A 21,908-nucleotide genomic window follows, 5' to 3' on the forward strand; every position below is an offset into this window, starting at 1 on the left:
AAATTTTAACTAATAAAGTCTGAATTAGTATGGGAATGACATGCTTCTATAGGTTCCTTAGGAATTTTAAGGAAGATTATTTATGAAAGTAAAATTAATAATCTTGCTGCTTATTTTTCTCCTGTAGTAATAAATTCTTAGTATAAACTTGTATAAAACCTGAAAGTGTATTATTTTTTATTTGGAAGAGATTAGGAGGTCAACAGATAACACCTTCTTTCCTTCTTAAATTTAAAACCAATTTGAAAAAATAGAAGAATCACATAGATGCTTCAGGGGTGTGGTCATGAGGGTTGGGAATCTTTACCACGTTAGGTTAAATCACAAGTCACAGCCACAGCTGCTCAGAAGAGCATATGTAAAGCCATGGAAGAGAACAGTGTGATGATTGGCCATTCCTAAAGACAGGGTAAGGAGCTGAGCACTCAGGACCACTTGTTTCTTCCGAGTCAACTGTTGTTAGTGTGTGCAAAAAGAGAAGCAGAGATTTCTTCTTGTTGAAAGCGTTGAACTGTTTATTTATGAGCCAATTATACAGAAGGTGGGAGAACTGCATATGTACCCAGCATGCATGCAGGCATTTAACAACAAATGGTAGCGTTTAGTAATAATTCAAATTTTTTGTATAAAGAAAGAAGTAGTATAGGTATAGGTTTTTTCTCTCACCCTTTCCAGAAATCACATCTTTCTTATCCATATTTTGTGATTCTACCATGTTTTATCAAGACTGTGTTCAGACTAGCCTTATTTTATTGTCATCTTCATCCTTTTGTGTATTTCTATATTTCTATCTAATATCATTATCCTTCAGCCTGGAGGATTTCCTTATATGTATTCTATAGTGCAGGTCTCTTGATAATGAATTCTTGTATCATTTGTGTGTCTGAAAATTCCTTACTTTGTCTTTGTTTTAGAAAGACTGTTTTTTGATTATGAAATTCCAAATCAGCATTTTTTTTTTTTTTTTTTTTTTTTTTTGCTGTTACTACTTTAAAGATGCTTCAGGGTCTTCTTGCTTACATTGTTTGCCCTGAAAAGTCTGCCATTTTCTTTGTGTTTGTTCCTTTATAATCTGCTTTTTCCTACTTATCTTTAATATCTTTTTTCCTTTATTGCTAGTTTGGGGAAATTTGAGTATTATGTAACTTAGTTTTCCTTTTGTGTCTTCTGCTTGGAATTCTTGGAATTAATGAATCTGTAGGTTTTTAAAGTTCATTCAAATCAAAAAGGCTTTGGCCATTATTTCTTCAAATATTTTTTATGTCCTTACCTTTCTCTCTTTTTTTCATGAATTCTAGGATATATTAACTTGCTGGAAATTATCATGGATGCCATTTCTTCTTTATAATTTTATTTTCTGAACTTTAGTTAATTTTCATTGATGTTCCTTCAAGTTCATTAATCTCTCTCTCTCTCTCTCTCTCTCTCTCTCTTTTTTTAGAAGTGTGTCATCTGCCTTAAAGTTCCTCCATTGTATTTTTCACATCACATGTAATTTTCATCTGTAAAATTTCAGTATGGGAAGGAATTTTTAGTTTCCTAAAAACATCTTTCTCTGTTCTTTAAATTTCACCCACATTGGCCCTCTTTTCTTCCTTGAATTAACCAGTCTTTCCTTTTTGCATCTTTTCAATTTGTTACTCTTTTTGTTAAAATGGCCCAGTATTTTCTTTTAACCAGTCCTGCTTAACCTGCTTAACTTTAATTCCATGTTCTTTCATTCTGATTCCTTGAGGTTTTGATCCATTACACAACCCATAGTACCTTGCATTTCTTCCTTATTCAATTAATTGAACATACATTATTCTTATTTGTATTAATTCAGAGTGTTTTTTTCTCTGCTAGACTGAAAACCCCCTTAGTAACGGAACTGGGTATGACTATTTCAGTGATATTTTCTCAACATCTAGCAAGGTACCTGGTATAGGATGCATAACCACAGCATTCATGGAAAAAGAATTAATGAATACTACATGGTAGCAGTTTCAGATGACTGAATTTGTCATCAAGTACATATAAAATAATGACTGGATCTTTAGAAAAGCCTAGTATTAGGTAGGAAGAAATGCCTAGTGAAAAATGGATTGCATGTATTTACATGTGAAGATCTGGATCTTAAACCTAACATACATTTAAGTAAAACATTTTCATGTAAGTGAACAAAATTCATGCTTTTTTAAAATCAGTAAAAGTGGTTAAATGTTTTGTTAGACCTCAAAAAATTTTAATTCTACCTTAATAAATCCCTTGTCCCTGCCATATTTATCTTCCTCTTGAAATAAAGATAATTCTTCTGATGGCGATTTGTTTTTTTTTTTCTGGGATATATTAAGTTGCTGGAAACTATCATGGATACTGTTTCTTCTTTATAATTTTGTTTTCTGGGCTTTATTTTGGTTAATTTTCACTGACCATATGATTTTCATATGGTCATATGAAAAAATTTTCATATGATGACTATAAGGAAAATAAAAGAAGTTTTACATAAATCAAGCATAATATGTATTTTACAAACACATTTTATAAATACATAGTATTTTAACATATGTATGTGGTATTCAATGTATATCTGAGATATTTTCAGTGACATTCTGTCACTAAAATGAAAAGTCTTTAATGAAACTTTGCTATTGTATTAAATAGGTATTACATACATATTTTATAGGCCACAATAAATTCCTCTGGTCCTTATTTGTGTATAGTATTGTGTTGGTTTCACTGTGTAGTTTTTAATCACACCCAAAATAGCATAATCTAGTCTTTTTCCATATAAGAAATAGAGAAAATGTCTTAAATATGTTTATATTTCTAGTACTGGTCACAGATACTGGCACGTGATGGGTGGTAAGTAAAAGTGTAACAAACATTTTAACTTTCAGACATTCTAAAAGTGATTCAATGTGCAGATATTGTTACATTAATTATTATAAGGATATAGCTGTATATTCAATTAATTAAGATAACATCAATTTAAAATACATATAATATATATATATATTATATATATATATATATGTACAGATTTAAAGAAATGATGAAATGACTCTGGACTCTGAAGTGAGATGGGCTGATTTTATATTATCTTCTGCCATTTACTACGTGAACTTGGCTAATCACTTAACTCTTCTAAATTTCAGTGTTTTCATATATAAGATATGTAATAACTTTTTTGAAAATTGAATAAAATAATATGTGAACTATTCCTGGACTATAATGTGCATAGTAGACACTGAATAAATGTTTATTATCTCATTTGCAAATGTTTAAAAGTTATGGTTACACTGTAAATGTTATAGTTTGTAGCAATATCATTCACTAAACTGGAAAATATCTATTGTGACTTTAAAATACATTTTACATCAGGTGGAAACCATCTATTTTAAGTAGAAAACTTCTCTTACATGATAAAGATTACATTTATATTTGATAAATAACGGGAAAATATACCTACTTTAAGTCTGATCTGTTTGTGCATAGTGATGAACATAAGTGAGAATATTTTCCAGCTACTTTGAAATATTCAACTGCCCAGGGACAAGGCATGGATGATGTTTTTGAAGGAAATAAATATTTCAGCTTCACATTTCAGCCTTTTTTCTTTATTCCTTTGATCTGGATTTGGTTTACTTACCATTCTGCTTGAGTGACTTCACACTGTCTTTCTTCCCCTCTCTAGTAACAAGAAGTGGCCTAAGCTTATTCCAAAAGGTTTAGGTTTTGTCATTTTGCAGGAAGAACAAGTATTTCCTTATCATTTACTTATATACTACTGTCTCTAAAATAAAATGTATTATTGGGTATGCGTATAAGCTTGGCATATATCATGTATAATTTATGCATGGATGTTTTAATTAGTAGTTTCTTAAATATAGGAAACACTGTATTTAGAATTTATTTTGAAGTTTAAAGAATTTAAAGAATAGCAGCTTTTCTTTATACACCATGGCTATTTTGTTTTTAAAATCATTTTCTCATGATTTTGTTGTTTTGTTATAAAAATTTTTATTGTTTTTTGATCTGCTGAGCCAGAGTTTCTTTGATTTATTTATGAACCCATATAATAGGCACAAGTTAGTTTAGCACAGAATTATTATGTAAAATTTTAAATTGTTTAAACCTTTTGTTAAATTTACTCGTAATTTTATTTTCAACTTTTACACAACTCTGAACTTCTGAGATTGGTTCTTAATACAGACTCTAAATGACTTTTTGTAGTCTTTGTACTTCTATAGCACTTAAAATTTGTTATAATAAAATTTAATAGATATAATATTGCATTACTATTTGATTATTTCTTGCACTTTTGTCTTTTTCCTTTGTCAGATTGTAGTTTCTCCAAGATAGGAACCATTTCTCCTACCTCTTTCACATTTTCTGTGGTATTTGTCTGAGGAGATGGTAGATTTTGCTGCTGGGACCCTTGTCTCCATTCCTGCATCATGGCTAAGTGACTGAGCATGAAGCCTGGGAAGTTCACACCAGAATAAGTGCTTTTGAATCATAATACAAATCCAGCTGGCTTCCCCTCCTAGCTGAAATTTATATCACCTTAAAAGATTTTTGGATACTGAAGCCTTCTTATTCCTGTTCATAACTCACATGCTTCAACTACACATGGTTCTTTAACACTAGAGTTTGACCCTAGGGACAGGCTCTCTGGATAAGTGTAAATCATTAGGTCCTTGTCAGAAGAGAGTTCCTTCCATAGGAGTTCTTTATGCTGTTACCCCCTTTTTTGAGTATTTTCATTAGTAGCAAGAGAAAAATTACTAAGTGATTAGTCCTGAATTGTCGTGATTTTATTGAGGGTGGTGGCTTCACCAGTGTTGTGTCAGTGCTGCCTTCTTGGTGCTAATGTTATGCTTCATCTGTTTCTGACACTAAGAATTGTACTGGTGTTTTTGCTGTACCTTTACTGCTATTAGGGTATGTGAAGAGCTCAGAGAAGGTTCTTCTGATCCACTAGGGGAGGCTAAAGATTACTCCAGTAGATATCGCTTCACATACATCTGTCTTGTCCAGTAGACCAAGGGGCATGACGTGTATCTGAACCCTCCTTTTTTGTTTAAAGCCCTATAACCATGTATCTGTCATTATACTTGGTATTTATCTTCATTTTTCTCCTTTACTTGATAGACTTTTATAAGAGGTTTCTTATGTAGCTTTGTTCCTTATTGTAAGTTAGTGGTTAACCTACTAGTGGCTACTAATGAAAATACTCAAAAAAGGGGTAACAGCATAAAGAACTCCTATGGAAGGAACTCTCTTCTGACAAGGACCTAATAACCCTAATAGTTAATCATAAGCAGTGTATAACCAATGAGTCATTGAAAGGTTGACTGACTTGGTGTAAGCTAAACTGAGCTATGCTCTTTTTTTAAAAAAAATTAGTTGTAGATGAACATAATACCATTATTTATTTGTTTTATGTAGTGCTAAAGATAGAACCCAGTGCCTCACACATGCGAGGCAAGCGCTCTACCACCGAGTCACAACCCCAGCCCTGAGCTATGCTGTTTTAGGAAGTAGAAGAATGGAGAAAATCTTCTCAGTTTGTCAAGGCTATTGAAAATGTATGTTATTTATCCTTAGAAACACCTGTTTTATCTTCCAGTGTATTACTAAGTCTCTATAAATTACTCAACTTTTTTTAAGCTTGGGCAGTCTATGGTTTTCTAATAACTCAAGATAGCACACTGTCTCTGTATATTTTGAATTGGACTAGCACCATGAACACCCACTATGTGAAAGAATTGCAAAATATGTCCTTAATATGAGCAATGCATAAATGTTTTCTTTCTTTCTAAGGTCTTCAAACTTTCCCACAAAAAGGCACTTATCAGTAAACTGGCATTCTCCCACAGAATCTCATAATCTGTCTGACCCCCTGAGATTTTTAAAAGTCCCTTAATTATCATGATTTACTACATAGTTCTTTTCTTATCTATGTTGACATCTAATCTTATGAATTTAACTTATAAAGCCAAAGTTTTCTTTGGTCACTGGAAGTCCTAGTGGTCATTGATGTTTAGAAGTTTGGTTCATAATTATACTGACTCTTTACTAGCAAAATTAGTTTGTTCGTTTGTGTATGTCAGTTAGAGGAAATATCTGGAATTAAAGAATCTTTGGGCAATTTTACCTAGACCTTATCTCAGTCAACTTGCCAATGTTAAATGTAAATATTCTTTCAAAGGAAGAATTTGATTTTTAGTTTGTCTTTTAAACCTGATAATATTACTTAGAAGAAGTCAAGTGTTCGTTAGCTTCCTGCTACTGTGCTAAAATACTTGAGAATAACAGCTTAAAGGAGGAAAGTTTTATTTCGGCTCATGGTTTCAGTCCATGATTTTCTGGCTCCATTACTTTTAGGCCTCTGGTGAGGCAGAAACATCATGGTGAAAGGGCTTGGAGGAAAGCTGTGCACCTTTTGGCAGCCAGGAAGAAGAGCCAGAGAGTGAGTGGCCAGGGAAAAGACATATCCTTTAAGGACACACCCCCAGTGACCTACATCCTCCAACCAAGCCCCTGCTCCCAACAGCCTGTTCATCTATGAGTAGCACCCTCATGATTCAGTCATTTCACTACAGCCCCACCTTGGAACATTTCTGCTTTTTTGAACCAAGCCTTTAACACCTGAGCCTTTAGAGGCAATGGGAAATTCCAGATCCAAATCATAACATCAAGTGAGTGAACAGTCACAGAAATTTTAAATATTTAAAGATTTAACACAATTCATCCTGGGGATTTTTTTCTTTGCCTGATTTAACTTTTAAATTTGCCCTATACCCACTCTTATTTTGTTCCTCATAACACTATTATAAAGTTTTATATATTGTCTATCAAATATCATAGATACCACCAGGTGCAGTGGTGTATACCTGTAATCCCATCAGCTCAGGAGGATTGTGAGTTTAAAGCCAGCCTCAGCAAAAGCGAGGCACTAAACAATTCAGTGAGGTCCTGTCTCTAAAATACAAAATAGGGCTGGAATTGTAGCTCAGTAGGTGAGTGCCCCTGAGTTCAAGTTCTGGTACCAAAAAATAAAAATAAAATATATATATATATAGATAGATAGATAGATAGATACATACATACATACATACATACATATATACATACATACATACATACCATTGAATGCAGTGTTTAATAAGTACAAGTATTTAGGTTGCATTGGTTTCCTATCACTGTTGTAACAAATTACTAGAAACTTAATGTCTTAAAACAATTCAAGGTTATTATCTTATAGTTCTGGAGGTAAGAAGTTCAAAGTGAGACTTAGGGGCTAAAGTCAAGGTGGTGATAGTATTGGCTCTTGCAGGAGCTCAAAGGAAGAGCTGTCCCTGGCCTCTTGAATCTTCTTAAATCTTAGAGTGTGGCTCTGCACACACTGTTTGTGTTGACTCCATAGATGAATTTGGGAACACTGTCATATTTTCAGTTTTAAGGTCAATAATACCAATGCCCATTTTACTGGGCATTCCCTTCTGACTCCTAAACTATCAAATGTTTAGATGTCTATAGTATTTGCCATTTTTTACAAGAATTTAGAAGACTACTAGTTTTAGAAATCCTATAAAGAGGAGGCTAAAGCAGTTTGTTTATCATGCTTAGTGAAAGGTATTTTAAAATATTTAGAGAAAGGTATTTTAAAATGTTTTTTACTGAGTCAGTCTAATCAATTGAAGTACCAGTTGGCAGCCAAGAACATAGGTGATATTGCCTCCTAAAGGTCTTGTTCTGCAACCCAGCTGGAGAGGAATGGAGACTCTTCTAGCTGTTTTTCAGACTTGTTTGAAGTTGTTTGTTTTGTTTTTCTTGGAGTTTCTAGTAGAGATGCCAAGCTGGCAGCAAATGAAGTATAATGTAATGTGAAGCCTTATAAATGTATGTTGGATCATGGCCATCATTATCAAAAGTGCTGGTTCAGAAATGTGCCAAAGGAAGATTTTCAAATTAGGGTTGGCCTGCATATAGAAATGTTAGCTTGTAAAACTCAAGAAATACTAAATCGTAGTCCATTAGTCCCCTACATTTTATTGCCCTTTCTGGAATAATCATGTACTTTAGAACATCCTTTAATCTGAGCTGGCTTGTGGTTGTGTAAGAATGCTGCTGCTTTTTTCTTTTTTTCTTTATTCTTTATATTCTCAGATGAGGAAATTTACTGCATTTTATAAATAAATCAGAGCTTAAAAAGCAAATTTTTTTTCCACCTTTTTATCTTCACAGAGGCCAGGCTTTAAGGCATTTGAGTGATGCATTTATACTCAGCCCCACAACCAGTTCTACTGAAGAACATAATCTTCAAAGTCACTTTTTTCTTTTTTTTTTCTGACTCCTTATAGGATGCACTGTTTGGAATCATAGTAAAAAGGAACACTATTCTTATGACAGTGAGGAGCAGACCCTAGTCCCTTCAGAGGCTCTAAGTTTTCATTTCAGTGTCATCACCTTGTAAAAATTAAAGTGGATCTCATTAAAGTGATTATCACCTCTTTATTTAAATTAAGATAATTTATGTTAAGGAAGAATATTCCCAAGAATTAGCGAAGTTCCCTGTGTTTGTCATGGCTTTACTGGGCAAGAACATTGATTTGCATTAAGCAAGACCTTTGATATTTAGCTTCTCTATTAAGTTAGCAGAGCTGGTTGTGGTGAGGTTGGAGACTAGTTAGGAGTTGGTATTGTTTCCCCAGGCTTGATATTTAATATAAAACTATATCTGGGGGTTGGGGATGTGGCTCAAGCGGTAGCGCGCTCGCCTGGCATGCGTGCGGCCCGGGTTCGATCCTCAGCACCACATACAAACAAAAAGATGTTGTATCCGCCGAGAACTAAAAATAAAGTAAATATTAAAAAAATTCTCTCTCTCTCTCTCTCTCTCTCTCTCTCTCTCTCTCTCTCTCTCTCTTTAAAAACAAACAAACAAACAAAAAAAAACTATCTGCTCTTCATAGGTCAGGCTAGAAATTTTGTCAAAAATAATGTGCTTTTTTATGCAAGCCTTTATTTTAACATTTTAAAATTATCTCTAAGATACATGGATGATGGCTCAAGCTTAAAACTTGATTTATGTAGTTGTAACTTAGTTATAAATTAAATGAATTAAACTGGATAGGAAAGAATGAAATAAAGAAAAGAATAAGATTTATCTTATTAAATTGAAAGATTTATAAGCAAGAGACCTTCAAAATGGAGAGGACAAAGTTGATACTTCATCCCTAGGTCATTTATTTTTATAAGCTCTGTTAAATTATATGATTATCTTTTATGATATACAAACTTTTAAGCTTTCCAATATTGTCCAATGTACTTTCTTTTCAGATAAACAGATAAAAGGTAAACTTTTGATAAATTTCCACTCAAATTATAAAATAGTTTTCTCAGGTACTTTTCAGAGGGTCTCAAAAATTAGAGAGTGACATAGTATAACTAGCCACTGAAGAGGGCTTTCAGTGGAAATGTTGCTTTACTATGGGTGTGCAGTGGTGATTGTCATCTTCTCATTGATGAATGTAGGGGTGTGGCAGAGTAACAGCCCTTGTTGTGGCTGGCAATGGAGTCATCATCAACCTTGACAGCCTGTCCTTCCAAGCTTGCTTTGTGTGTGTGTGTGTGTGTGTGTGTGTGTGTGTGTGTGCGCGCGCTGGGGATTGAACCCAGGGCCTTGTGAATGTGAGGCAAAGCCTCTACCAACTGAGCTATAGCACCAGCCCTAGAACACTTTTAATATAATATACCAGGTAGCTCCTTCCTTAAAGTTGACCATCATACCAGAGAAAATATATTTGGCACTCCAGTCTACACCATGGTGTCCATCATAGTTTATATGACTTTACATTAAGTCTACATGCTTTTTGATATTGGGTTATTCAAATATTCAAATTATTTCTCTGTTTACCAGAGAAATCCTACATGTAACTGAAGAGTTCCTGCTTTAGGGAAAGAATAGAATAAAGAAGGCAAAAATGCACCAGACTAAATTCAAATTCTGTAGCCATTAGAGTGCTTAGTATTTAATGTAGTGATGCCTTTGGAATCAATCTTCAGCATGATTTCTAGTTATTAATCATTATTATCCTTGAGCCAATACTGGTGTTAAGTGACACAAAAGCATCACTAATGTTAAGGCCTTAGGATTTAGCAATATCAGCTAACATTTAAAACATTTTGCTTTAACTGCATGTAAAATAAAAGTAGAGAGAAAGACTTTTAAATCGGACAATTTAATTAAAATGAACAATTTGTAGAGAAGCTCTTTTTAAAAAAAAGTTTCAGAAGCCTGGATTCCATTGATGTAAAATACGAAAACTGAGAGCTCATCTGCCAGGCATCCTGATCTGGAATGGCTTAGTTCTCATGCAGAGCATCACTCTGGGGCAGTGTTAAACCCTGAAGGTCATAAAAATGGTGGCTCTGCCAGTAAAAGAGACACACAGGGGAGGAGGGCTTTCAGTGGAAATGTTCTTTACCATGGAGGTTCAGTCTGATTGTCATCTTCTGGTTGATGGATGTAGGGAAGGGTATGAAGAGATTATATAGACAAAGGCAGAAGTACTTTAAGTAAAAAATAAAGATTCAGGGAATGTTCTTTAAGCCCATACACAAAGATATGTCCCTCTGCTTATTTACAGATAAGCCATGCCCAGCACAGGGCAGATGACGGAAGGGGTGTGGAAATAACACTGATCTGTATATACATACCTCATCATAATGAGACAGGAGATATCTTCTGAAATGGAAACTAGGCAACATAGTCTTTTGACCCCTTAAAATTTGAAAAAGGTTTTCAATTTAATGGGAGAAAATTTGGTAGTATGATACTTTACATTATATATATGGTCTTATAAGGAAGCCTAGAAATTATATATATTCAAGGGGTTATTAAATTCCTATATGAGTAACTCCAAGAAGCTCAAGCTACTTTTTGTCCACCTCGTAAAAGGCGGTATTATGGTTTAGAATAGTCTTTTGCCCCAATTATGATGTTTGTCTAAAATGTGATTTGGGTTAATTAAATTACCTGATCCCCAGTATTCGTCAGTGTTACAGTTGGTCATAAGATAATATTTTATAACTTTCCTGGGAAGATGAACAAGTTAATGTTACTCATGGCATCTGAAAAATCAGGAGAGCAGCACAGCATAGCAGCCAACAGCTGGAGCTCTGGAAGCAGATTGCTGTCCTGGGAGTCCTGGCTTGAGCCGTCATGTTTGTAAGCTCCAGTTTACTGTTTTGTAAAAGAAGGCTATGAAAACAATCTTTTGTGGTTTACAGTGAGAAAATATATAGAAGTATTTTGCTCAGGTCCCAGCACCTAGTCACAAATAAAAATTAGCTACTATAAACTTGTGTGCATTTATAAACTAAAGTCTACTTTTCCTTCTATTAACACGCAAGAGTTTCTCTTATTTTGTTGAACCCTTTTGACTATACGACTTGAGTTTAAGATATGAAGAAATTAGATGGTTACTTATTCTTTTAGGCAAGTCTATGGAAGGCAGTAGAATAACTTTAGGATATCATGTTGCATCTACTATGTTGACCAGCTACAAAGCCACTGCTGATAAAAACGCATCTTTCTGTTGGTACACTGGATTTAAAAAAAAATTTTGATATTGTTTACAAACCATAAAACTCACTATTTTAAAGTGTATAATTTAGTGGATTTTAGTTATTTATAAGAATATGCAACTATTACTGTTGATTCCAGATCATGCTCACTCAAAAGGAAACCCCAAATCTTTTACCAATCACTCTCATTTTCCCATCCCTCCTGTTCCTAGCAATGACAAGTTTACTTTCCTTCTCTATATATTTACCTATATTTTTCTATATATTTACCTATATTTCACATAAATAAAATCATACAATACATGACATTTTATGACAGCTTCTTTCACTTACTTTAATGTTTTCAAGCTTTATCTATGTTATAGACTATATCAGAATGTATCTTTTTTTAAGTCCAAATAATACTCTGCTGTATGAATATACCACATTTTGTTTATATGTTCAGCAGTCAGTGGAGACATGGTTTTATACAGTTTTGTTTTTAGGGAAGTCTTTTGAAGTAGTTATGCCCTCATCAGAATACATATTATATGTTCATACCTATTTTTCCTGAGACAGATTATTTTGTTGCCAACTTTTTAAAGAGAAATTTAGTAGAATTTGGATTAGACCATTGAAATTTGAATTTAATTTTAGAGAAGGTTGAGTAGTTTTCTTTGAAGTCTAGTGCTTTTATAGTTTAACTCCGGAACTTTCTGAACTTTTCTAGGGAAAAAGAGGAGCAACTAACTCGTGTGACTGAGGCTCAAAGGTTGCAGGCCCAACAGGCAGACGCTGCTCTAGAAGAGTTTAAGCGGCAGGTGGAGCTGAATTCAGAGAAGGTCTATGCTGAAATGAAAGAGCAGGTAAGAGACAACCACAGTGTTCTTAAAAGTCACTCTGTCAGTAGGAAGGTACATTCTCATCTTCAATAAGAGAAACATTTTGCCTTTTAAAAAATAAAATAAAAATTATCTAAATGAGCCATACAATTGGTCCACAGATTCAAACTGAGAAGGGCTTTTAGCCTTGGATTCATCCATAAAGAATTTCAGAACAATCATTTAAAAGGCCCTTCTGTAGGATGGGGATGGAGCTAGTGGTAGAGCAACTTCCTTGCATGACCAAGGCTCTGGGTTTAATCCCCAGCATTTTAGGGGGAAAAATAGCCACTTCTATAAATGTTGTAGTAGCAGAAATGTTTCTCATCTGGAGGATGGCTCAGCTTGCAAGAAAAACTCCACCATCAATTAGACTGTTCCACAGAGCACAGGCTCAAGTTGACCAAGCCTGTTTTTGTATGTTCCAAAAACAGTGCATTATTGACCAGTTACAGAAAAATATTTTTAACTTACAGTTCAGGAAGAAAGAGACTATTCTTCAGGTTAAATGGTGTTTTTGTTTTGTTTTGAGAGAATTTAAAAAATTGTAAAAGAATAAGAGGAATTAATATAAACACCTAGGTACTCATCTTGAAGAATCAAAAATTATTAGCACCTGTTTATGTAAACTGAAACACCACCAATGAAGTGCATTTAATTTTGTCTTTCACGTCCAGTCACATTCTCTCCTCTCCACATTTATAGTTAATTTTGTGTGAATTATGTCAGTTTATTTTATACTTGAATATATTTAAGTTCTGTATGTATAATATGAATATATAAAATATTATAATATACTTTTAATTAGTTATATTAAAAATATAATACTTCTATGCATATTTAATGTCCAGATATGCTATATGTAAGCTATATATTGTATGTTATAGATATATAATTATTTTGTTTTTCTATTTTTAGAAAATTAGATGAATGCAGATTTTATGTATTATTCTTGTTTGTTTATTTATATTTGATATTATGTATCTGTGCTCTAAGCTGATTTAATGCAAACCTTTTTTTGGTAAATATATTTATCACATGAATATAGCCATATTAGCAATTATTAGCGCTCTTATTCAAGAACTTTTGGATTATTTTATTTTCAAGTTTTCCTAATGAGAAAGACTGTTGTAGTACACTCATTGTGACTTCATTTTCAGCTATAGTTACCTTGCTTAGGTGTCCCAAGCACACATTGGTGGTAAAATTGTCCCGAAAGAAAGTTTTGTTTGAATCCCACTGATCCCTGTAGGGCTTAGCTTGCCACTATGCCCATTTTGGCTGCTATTTTCTTAATCTGATTTCCATTCCTACTGACTTGTGAGCATTTGGGCTCTGATAGTGGGGTCTAAGGTCTCATTCTTTCTTTTTTCTACTTGCTGCCTGAGATACAAGATGGGTTCCTGCTGTGTGTTTGTGCTGCCTGGATGTGCACCTCTTTCCAGCTCCCTGCAGTGACCAGGGTTAGGCCCCAGGATGTGTATCCGGTCCAGATATTTTATGGAGAAAATAGGAAGCTCTCAGACTGGCTGAAAATTAAAGGAATTGAGAAAATATTGAAAAGAAAGCTCCAGGAAATAATTTTTAAGTATATAGTTAAGAATTTAGGCTAAAAATTAGGCCAAGAGTACAACTTTCTGAGAAAAGCTGACTAATGACAGTTACCTTGGCTCAGTAAAAGCACTTTTGGGGGCCAATGATGTAATATTAAATATTCCCTTAAGATCACCCTTTTTTTTAATATTTATTTTTTAGTTTTCGGCAGACACAACATCTTTGTTTGTATGTGGTGCTGAGGATCGAACCCGGGCCGCACGCATGTCAGGCGAGCGCGCTACCACTTGAGCCACATCCCCAGCCCAAGATCACTCTTTTAAAGAGTTAAAAAGCAGGCAAATAACATGGAGCCTCTGAGACCATACTGTAGACAAAGAAAAGCATACTTCTGAAAATGATGTACTGTATAATTCTGGAAAAAATTAAGACAGGTAGTACCATTATAAAAGAATACATATCAAGTAAAATTAATGCAGTGAAACCTGCATGCATCCTGGGAAAAGAACTGAAGCTCAAGAATAAGTGAATATCATAGAAGTTTCTAGGCAGGAAGACACTGGCAAAGAAATCAGAAAAATTATTGTGTGATGTTGACAGCTTTGAAAGAGAAAAGTTATTTGTTTTTACATATTACCAAGGAGTTTTTAACTCATAAAATCAATAGAATAACATCTTAATATATTATAAGTCACACAATGTATACCACTTATTTTATGGAAAAAAAGTTATATGAAAACATTAATCCAGAGATGAATGCATAGGACTTTACACATAGAATACCATCATATAAAAGGGTGAGGAGATAATATTAGATCCCAATAAAGTATAAAATTTAAATAATTATAAAAATATTATAAAGTATAATGCTAACAATTGATTTCTGGAAAAGAAGGTATGTTAATAAAATGCATATTTAGTAACTTGAATCTAAATCCCTAGATTATACTAACAAAGATCAAGAAGTAGATGAATAGGACCAGGGGTGCACTCAGTAGTAGAGCACCTGACTAGCGTGTTTGATGCCCTGTGTATCCCAGAACAGAAAACAGAAGTAGGTGAATAGTGAGAGTGGTGGAGGATCAAAGTGTGGCTCATAAGATTCTTAAAATCAGGGAAAAGTAGGTTGAAATATTTTTAAAGGGTATAAGCTGCTTAAAGAAGTCTATGAGAACCAGTTAATCTTTATAAAGTTGTGTGAGCACACACACAAAAAGTCTCTAGATGTGGGCAGCATTCAGGAGGGTTCAGAATTCCCCTCATGCCTTCCAAAGTAATGAGCTACATTTATAGACATAAAGGAAATGATATGCAGAGATTACTTGATTAGTGCAGTTAGGAAGTTCCCTTGTTTGGTCATAATTTGGCAGCTTTCAACCTGGGATTGGCTCAGAGTAGCTTCTTTGATTGGCTGGGGCTCATATGCTTTGGTACAAGAGTATTCTTAGGTTAGGTTATATCCTATTTGCACATCAAGTTAGGTTTTAATTCACTGTATATGGAGTCCTCTTTGGGCCAAACTCATTTTTAAGCATGGATTATTTATTCTGGTTTAACAAAACAGGCCAGTTTATTCTGGGTCAACAAAACATAGGCATTAATAAAATTAATAAGATGTACATTCTCATAAAAAAAACTTGAAAAAAATAATAGGAAAGTTTGAGAGGATATTGCCAAAGAAATAGAAGCAGAAACACATGGCATGTCAAAAGACAAAACAAAACAATATACTATTTTAATAATAAATGTTAATAGGCTAAATTTCTTTAGTAAAGAATAGTTTCAAGGGGCTAGGGTTGTGGCTCAGTGGTAGAGTGCTTGTCTAGCATATGTGATGCCCTGGGTTCGATCCTCAGCACCACATAAAGATAAATAAAGGTATTGTGTCCATCTATAACTAAAAAATTTAAAAAATAATATTGATAAGCATGCTTATATCCACAGATACACTGTTTATAAAGACATAGTTAAAATAAAATTATACAATGATTATGTTAAAAGGATGATAAAAGAATGTTGCTTACATTCAGAAAAAAGTCGTCAATATAGTCCTATCATACAAATTAGAATAAATACAAGTCAGTCAACTAGACAAATATTTTTGCATGTTAAAATCAAGACTGCTCAATTAATTCAAGTATTGAAAATACACAAAGGAATTTACACATAGTCATTGGATACTTTAATATATTTTTCTCCATCTTTAATAGATTGGTGGTAGTGAAAAAAATAGTAATTTGTATGTTTGTACTTTCTACCGTTTAGAGACAAAACATCAAAACTGTACTCTCATGGAACAGTTAAAACTCAGTAGATCATAAAGTGGACCTCAATTGTTTCTAAATTGTGACATGTAAAAGAAGACATGTTTTTTACCACAATGCAATAAAACTAGAAATTAAATTTCAATTAAAATTGCTACATTGAACTTCACTAAATTAAAACCTTTTGCTCTTTGAAAGACTGTTTTCAAACAACAAAATGAAGCAAAGCAAGTCAGAGAATGATTTGCATTTCTCTAATTGCTAGAGATGTTGAATTTTTTTTTTTTAATATATTGGTTGACTGATTGTATATCCTCTTCTGAGAAGTGTCTATTCAGTTCTTTGGCCCATTTGTTGATTGGGTTATTTGTTTTTTTGGTGTTAAGATTTTTTGAATTCTATATATATCTTAGAGATTAGTGCCCTATCTGATGTGCATGTGGTAAAAATTTGTTCCCATTCTGTAGGTTCTCTATTCACTTCACTTATTATTTCTTTTGCTGAACAGCTTTGTAGTTTGAATCCATTCCATTTATTGATTCTTTTTTAATATTTATTTTTGAGTTTTAAGTGGGCACAATAACTTTATTTTCTTTTATGAGGTGCTGAGGAAGGAACCCAGTGCCTCACGCATGCCAGGCGAACACGCCACCACTTGAGCCACATCCCGAGCCCTATTTATTTTTTATTTTAATTCTTGCGCTATAGGAATCTTATTAAGAAAGTTGGGGGCTATCTGACATGATAGAGATTTGGGCCTTCTTTTTCTTCTAAAGGGCACAAGGTCTCTGGTTTAATTTCTAGGTCCTTGATCCATTTTGAGTTGAGTTTTGTGCATGGTGAGAGATAAGGGTTTAATTTCATTTTGTTGCATATGGATTTCCAGTTTTCCCAGCACCATTTATTGAAGAAGCTATCTTTTCTTCAACATATGTTTTTGGTGCCTTTGTCTAATATACGGTAACTGTAATTATGTGGGTTTGTCTCTGTGTCAGGACACATATATTTCAAAGAATTTATCTAAAATGTAAAAGAAATCTTAAAACAAATAACCTAATTAAAAACAGGTGAAAGATTTGAATATTTACCTCATAAAAGAAGATATACAAATAACTAGTAAGCACGTGAAAAGATGTCAAGGAAATGCAAATCAAAACCAAAATGAGATGATGTTCGTCAGAATGTCAAAAGGACAAGTTAGTTGACAATACCAAGTGTTAGCAAAGATGTTGTATAGCTGGAGTTCTTATGCACTGCTGGTAGGTATGTAAGATAAAACAGCCACCATGTAAAACTGCCAGTTTTTGTAAAAAGTTAAAAATAAATGACCATATGGCAGCCATTCCATTTCTATGCATTTAGCAAAGATAAATAAAGACATGTCCAGAAAAAGAGTTGTACATAAATATTGATGGCAGCTTTATTTTCAAAAGCCCCAATTTGAGCAATCCAAATATTCTTCATAAGGTGGAAAGATAAACAGCATGAGGTATATACAATGGAATACTATTCAGCAATAAAAGAGGAATGTCCTATTGATACCTTTAGCAATATGGATGAATCTCAAAACCCTGCTGATTGAAATGTGAAAACAGGAGTATATACTAAATATTCTGTAATCTCTAAGTTCTGTTAGAATTCCTAAAATGATGTTGAGCTTTTTGTTTTAACAGACCATCAACCCAGTTCATTCACAGCAAAAGTGTTGTCTCTTGTGGGAGAACTCTGTTCAAGTCCAATTTCAAATGTTTTTCTATGCTGCTTTGGGTCTGTTTGTACTTGTGCCGCTCAGGCAAATCTGAAAACTGGGTGGTAATTTAAATCACCCCACCCAATGACTACAGGCACTCATGGAACATTCTCCAGGATAGATGATATGTTTGGCTACAAGACAAGACTTTTAAATAAATTTAAAAGGATTAAAATCATCCAAAATATGTTCTTTGACCCCAGCAGTAATAAATTAGAAATAAATAACAAAAGAAATCTGGGAAATCCTCACATATTTTGAAATTAAATAACATACTTTTAACTAACTCTTGGGTCAAGGAGGATATCACTAGGGAAATTAGAAAATATGAATTAAAGTAAAAATATGACATATCAAAATTTATGGAATGCAGCCCAAGTAGTGCTAGGAGAAAGAGTTATAGCTTCAAACACCTATATCCAAAAAGAAACTTCTCAAATCAATAACTTCAACTTCACTTTATGAAACCAGAAAAAATAAATAAGACAAGCTTGTATCTAAGCAGGTAGAAGAAAGGAAATTTAAAAAGAACAGAAAGCAAAGGTTTGAATTCAGAAAAATAGAGAAAAATCAATGGGACCAAAAATTAGTTCTTTGAAAAGATCAATAAAACTGACAGACTGGCTTGACAGGCCAAGCACCCAAACAAAAAAAGTGAGGAGATACAAATTATCAAAGGTAGGAAAAGAGGAGAGAGTACCCACTATTGATCCTATGGAAAATGAAAGTATTACAAAGTGATATTGGGGCTGGGCTGTAGCTCAGTGGTAGGGCACTTGCCTAGCATGTGTGAGGCACTGGGTTTGATCCTCAGCACCACATAAAAATAAATAAAATAAAGGTATAAAAAATACAACCAAAAAATTTTTTTAAAGTGATATTACCAGAAACTTTATGTCAACTAATTGTACAATCTAGATGAAATGGACAGATTCACAGAAAGGTGCATATTACCAAAACTGTCTCAAGTAAAAACAGAAAATCTGAACTGACATATAATAAATGTAGAAATTGAATTATCAATGAAAAATCTTCACAATTATGGCCTCATTGGTGAATTACATCAAATATTTAAAAGAAAAATAATTTGAATTCTTGGGAAACAGAAAGTTGAGGAGAAAGAAACACTTCAATTTTTTCTTTGAGGCCAGAATTACCCAAATATGGAGACATTATAAGAAAACTAGATTGATATCTGTCATGAACATAGGCTCAAAAATCCTTAATGATATTTTCATATACTGAGTCCAGCAACATATAAAACATATACATCACACCACGTGGGATTTATTCCAAGAACCTAAGGTTGTTTTAAAATTTGAAAATCAATTAATGTTACATAGGATATTAATAGAATAAGGGACAGAATCACTTGATCATCTCAGTAGCATTTGAAAAAGTTCAACACCCATCTATGATTTTTAAAGATACTTAGAATATTAGGAGTAGAAGTAAACTCACTCAGTGTGATAAAGAATATCTATGAAAGTCCCACAGTTAATAAACAGTGTTGGAAAATTTAATACTTTTTTCCTAAGAACAAGGCAAATATATCTATTTTTTCCAATTCTTTTCAGCATTGTATTGCAGCTTCTAGCCAGTGCACCAAGGTGAAGAGATTTTAAAAAAAAGCGGGCTGTGTGGGGAGAAAAATTGCAAATATCATGATCTTGTAGGTAAAAATCTGACACTATTGTTAAAAGATATACATTAGAACTAACAAGTTATTAAACAAGTTTTTCAAAATACAAGATAAATATACAGAAATCAATAAATTCTACATATTAACAATGAAAATGTAAAATGAAATTAAGAAAATAATTCAAAAAACATCAAAGAGAATAAAAAATTTATAAATAAACTGATCAACTAAGTAGAAAATGTGTTGAAAAGTATAAAATTTTGACACACAAAATTTAAAAATATGTAAGTATACAGAAAACTAATCTTTCATCATAGATTGGAAGATACAATATTATCAAGATGACAAGTCGTCCAAAATTGGCCTATACTTGAGTAGAATCCCAGTGCAGTTGACAATATTGCTTCCGTGAAAAAAGTACATTAGAATTTGTATACACTGGAAAATGTTTATTTTCACTAGTAAATTTTTAAAAAGTAAAGAAGCAGTGAGCTAGAAATTCATGAAAGCCCGTGGTCGAGATTCATGAGAAAATAGGCAGTGACACACATTCTGTTGGTGATATAAAATCGTATTCTCCTTCTGAAGAATTGTTTCAACATTATAGACATCATGTACCTGCTGATTCCACTTGTAGGGCATAATTTTCCAGAAACACAAAGTATTCAAGATGTGTTCATAAGGATGTTTATTGTGATGTTAATTACTAATGATGAAGAATTAGAAAATATGCATCAAAAATTGAAAAGATGTAAAAATTATTTTTAAGTTAAGAGAGAAATCTCCAATCTGTGTGGCAGAACTGAAAGCCCTGGAGGTACATTAGGAATGCTGATATTAAGAATCATACCTAGTCACAGAATGAGATGGCTACCTTATAAGGATGGCCAGGGATGCCAGGGATGTGTTTGTGGAGCTGCTTCTGGGACTATCCTTCAATTTTTCCCCCCCTCAAGTTATTTCTGACTGTGCCGTGCTGTGCTAGGCTCATGATCTGTCTGCTGTCTCACTTCATCAAACTGCTGACATCCTCCTCTTATCTGAAGAGTTCATGCGCTCCTGCTTTCTTGGTATTATGTCTCTGTGGACTGGCTAAATGATCTGTTAAAGGACCGTATTTCGTGCATGCCTCTGGAATCCCCTATTGCCCCACATTCCCTTTGTCCAATCTTTGTGAGCAGCCTTCACCAGACCGATCTGTCTAGTGCTGCTAATCCTGACTCCTTGAAAACTAATAGTGATGACAGCTGATGAGCAGGACATTATTTTGGTTGTCTATGTTGAAGGAATGTACTTCAGTAGTTTCAATGACATACATTTTTGCCAAGTACACTTGGGTTTCTGAAATAGAGAAAGCACCCTTGGTGTGAGTGTAGTAATAAGGGATCCCGTTATAATAGAATCCTCACAGCTAGGCTTCTTCATGGCTCAGCCAAGTAATCTTAGAGGGAAAATTTGAACAAATATTAAACAAAATATTAAAATATGTATATTAAAACATGGTAAATTACAAGTTCTCTGTCCCAGATTATTAGTTGATTAAGAAGTATGTATCTAATATGGCTAAAATTCTAAAAGAAGGGCAATCAGAAGATTCATTATGTGGAGAATCATGTTTTAGATTTTTCTCTAGTCTGTATTTTTAGCATTCTTCCTTTTCTGCTTTTGTTTTGAACTACTTTTGTCTTCTTGCAGAAGTATTTTGTGTAAAAGCCAGCAGAGCTGTAGGGCATCTTTTTCCATTTGGAGACTGCTAGAGATAGCAGACAATGGGATTTTGCATTAAAAATAAAAGCTTTGAGCTTGTTTTAGAAAAAGAATTTCTGTTTCAAAAATGAGGCCCATGAGAGAAAATGGAACAGACTTAAACTTTTAAAAAAATTGTTTCATGCTGTTTCTTTCACTTTGAAGAAACTTTTTAAAAAATCTCATTTAACATTGCTTAAATAATAACCTAATTTTTACTTCAATGGAATCCGTTATAAGTGTTAGCTATTAGCAATTAGTTATGTAAAAGATCTGTATTTTAATTAATATGTATTACATTAGAGTTATTTCTATGTGTATAGGTAATCATGTTTTAATGATTTACCTATTCTCTCTGAAGTAAATGACTGAAAAAGACAACTATATTTTTGAAGTATTGGCAGCAATTCTAAAGTGAAATTTTTGATCTTGTAAACTCATTGCATGAATGTCAGTTAACTAGTTCCTTCTGGGTCTTCCACTAGAAGCCTCCCAACTTTTCTTGTTTATTT

General features: G+C 33.4%; 1 protein-coding gene across 2 annotated transcripts in view; it reads left to right on the forward strand.

Annotated features, from left to right (window-relative positions):
- Cep112 (centrosomal protein 112) overlaps positions 1-21,908 on the forward strand; it is a 448,365-nt gene that overhangs the window by 153,183 nt on the left and 273,274 nt on the right. For both annotated transcript variants that reach the window (XM_026406648.2, XM_077800819.1), the window contains one exon: positions 12,290-12,425. In XM_026406648.2, the coding sequence (XP_026262433.2) occupies positions 12,290-12,425 (136 nt within the window). The remainder of the gene's footprint in view (positions 1-12,289; positions 12,426-21,908) is intronic.

The sequence above is a fragment of the Urocitellus parryii genome, chromosome 7 (genome assembly GCF_045843805.1).
Source record: "Urocitellus parryii isolate mUroPar1 chromosome 7, mUroPar1.hap1, whole genome shotgun sequence".
Taxonomy (NCBI): Eukaryota; Metazoa; Chordata; class Mammalia; order Rodentia; family Sciuridae; genus Urocitellus; species Urocitellus parryii.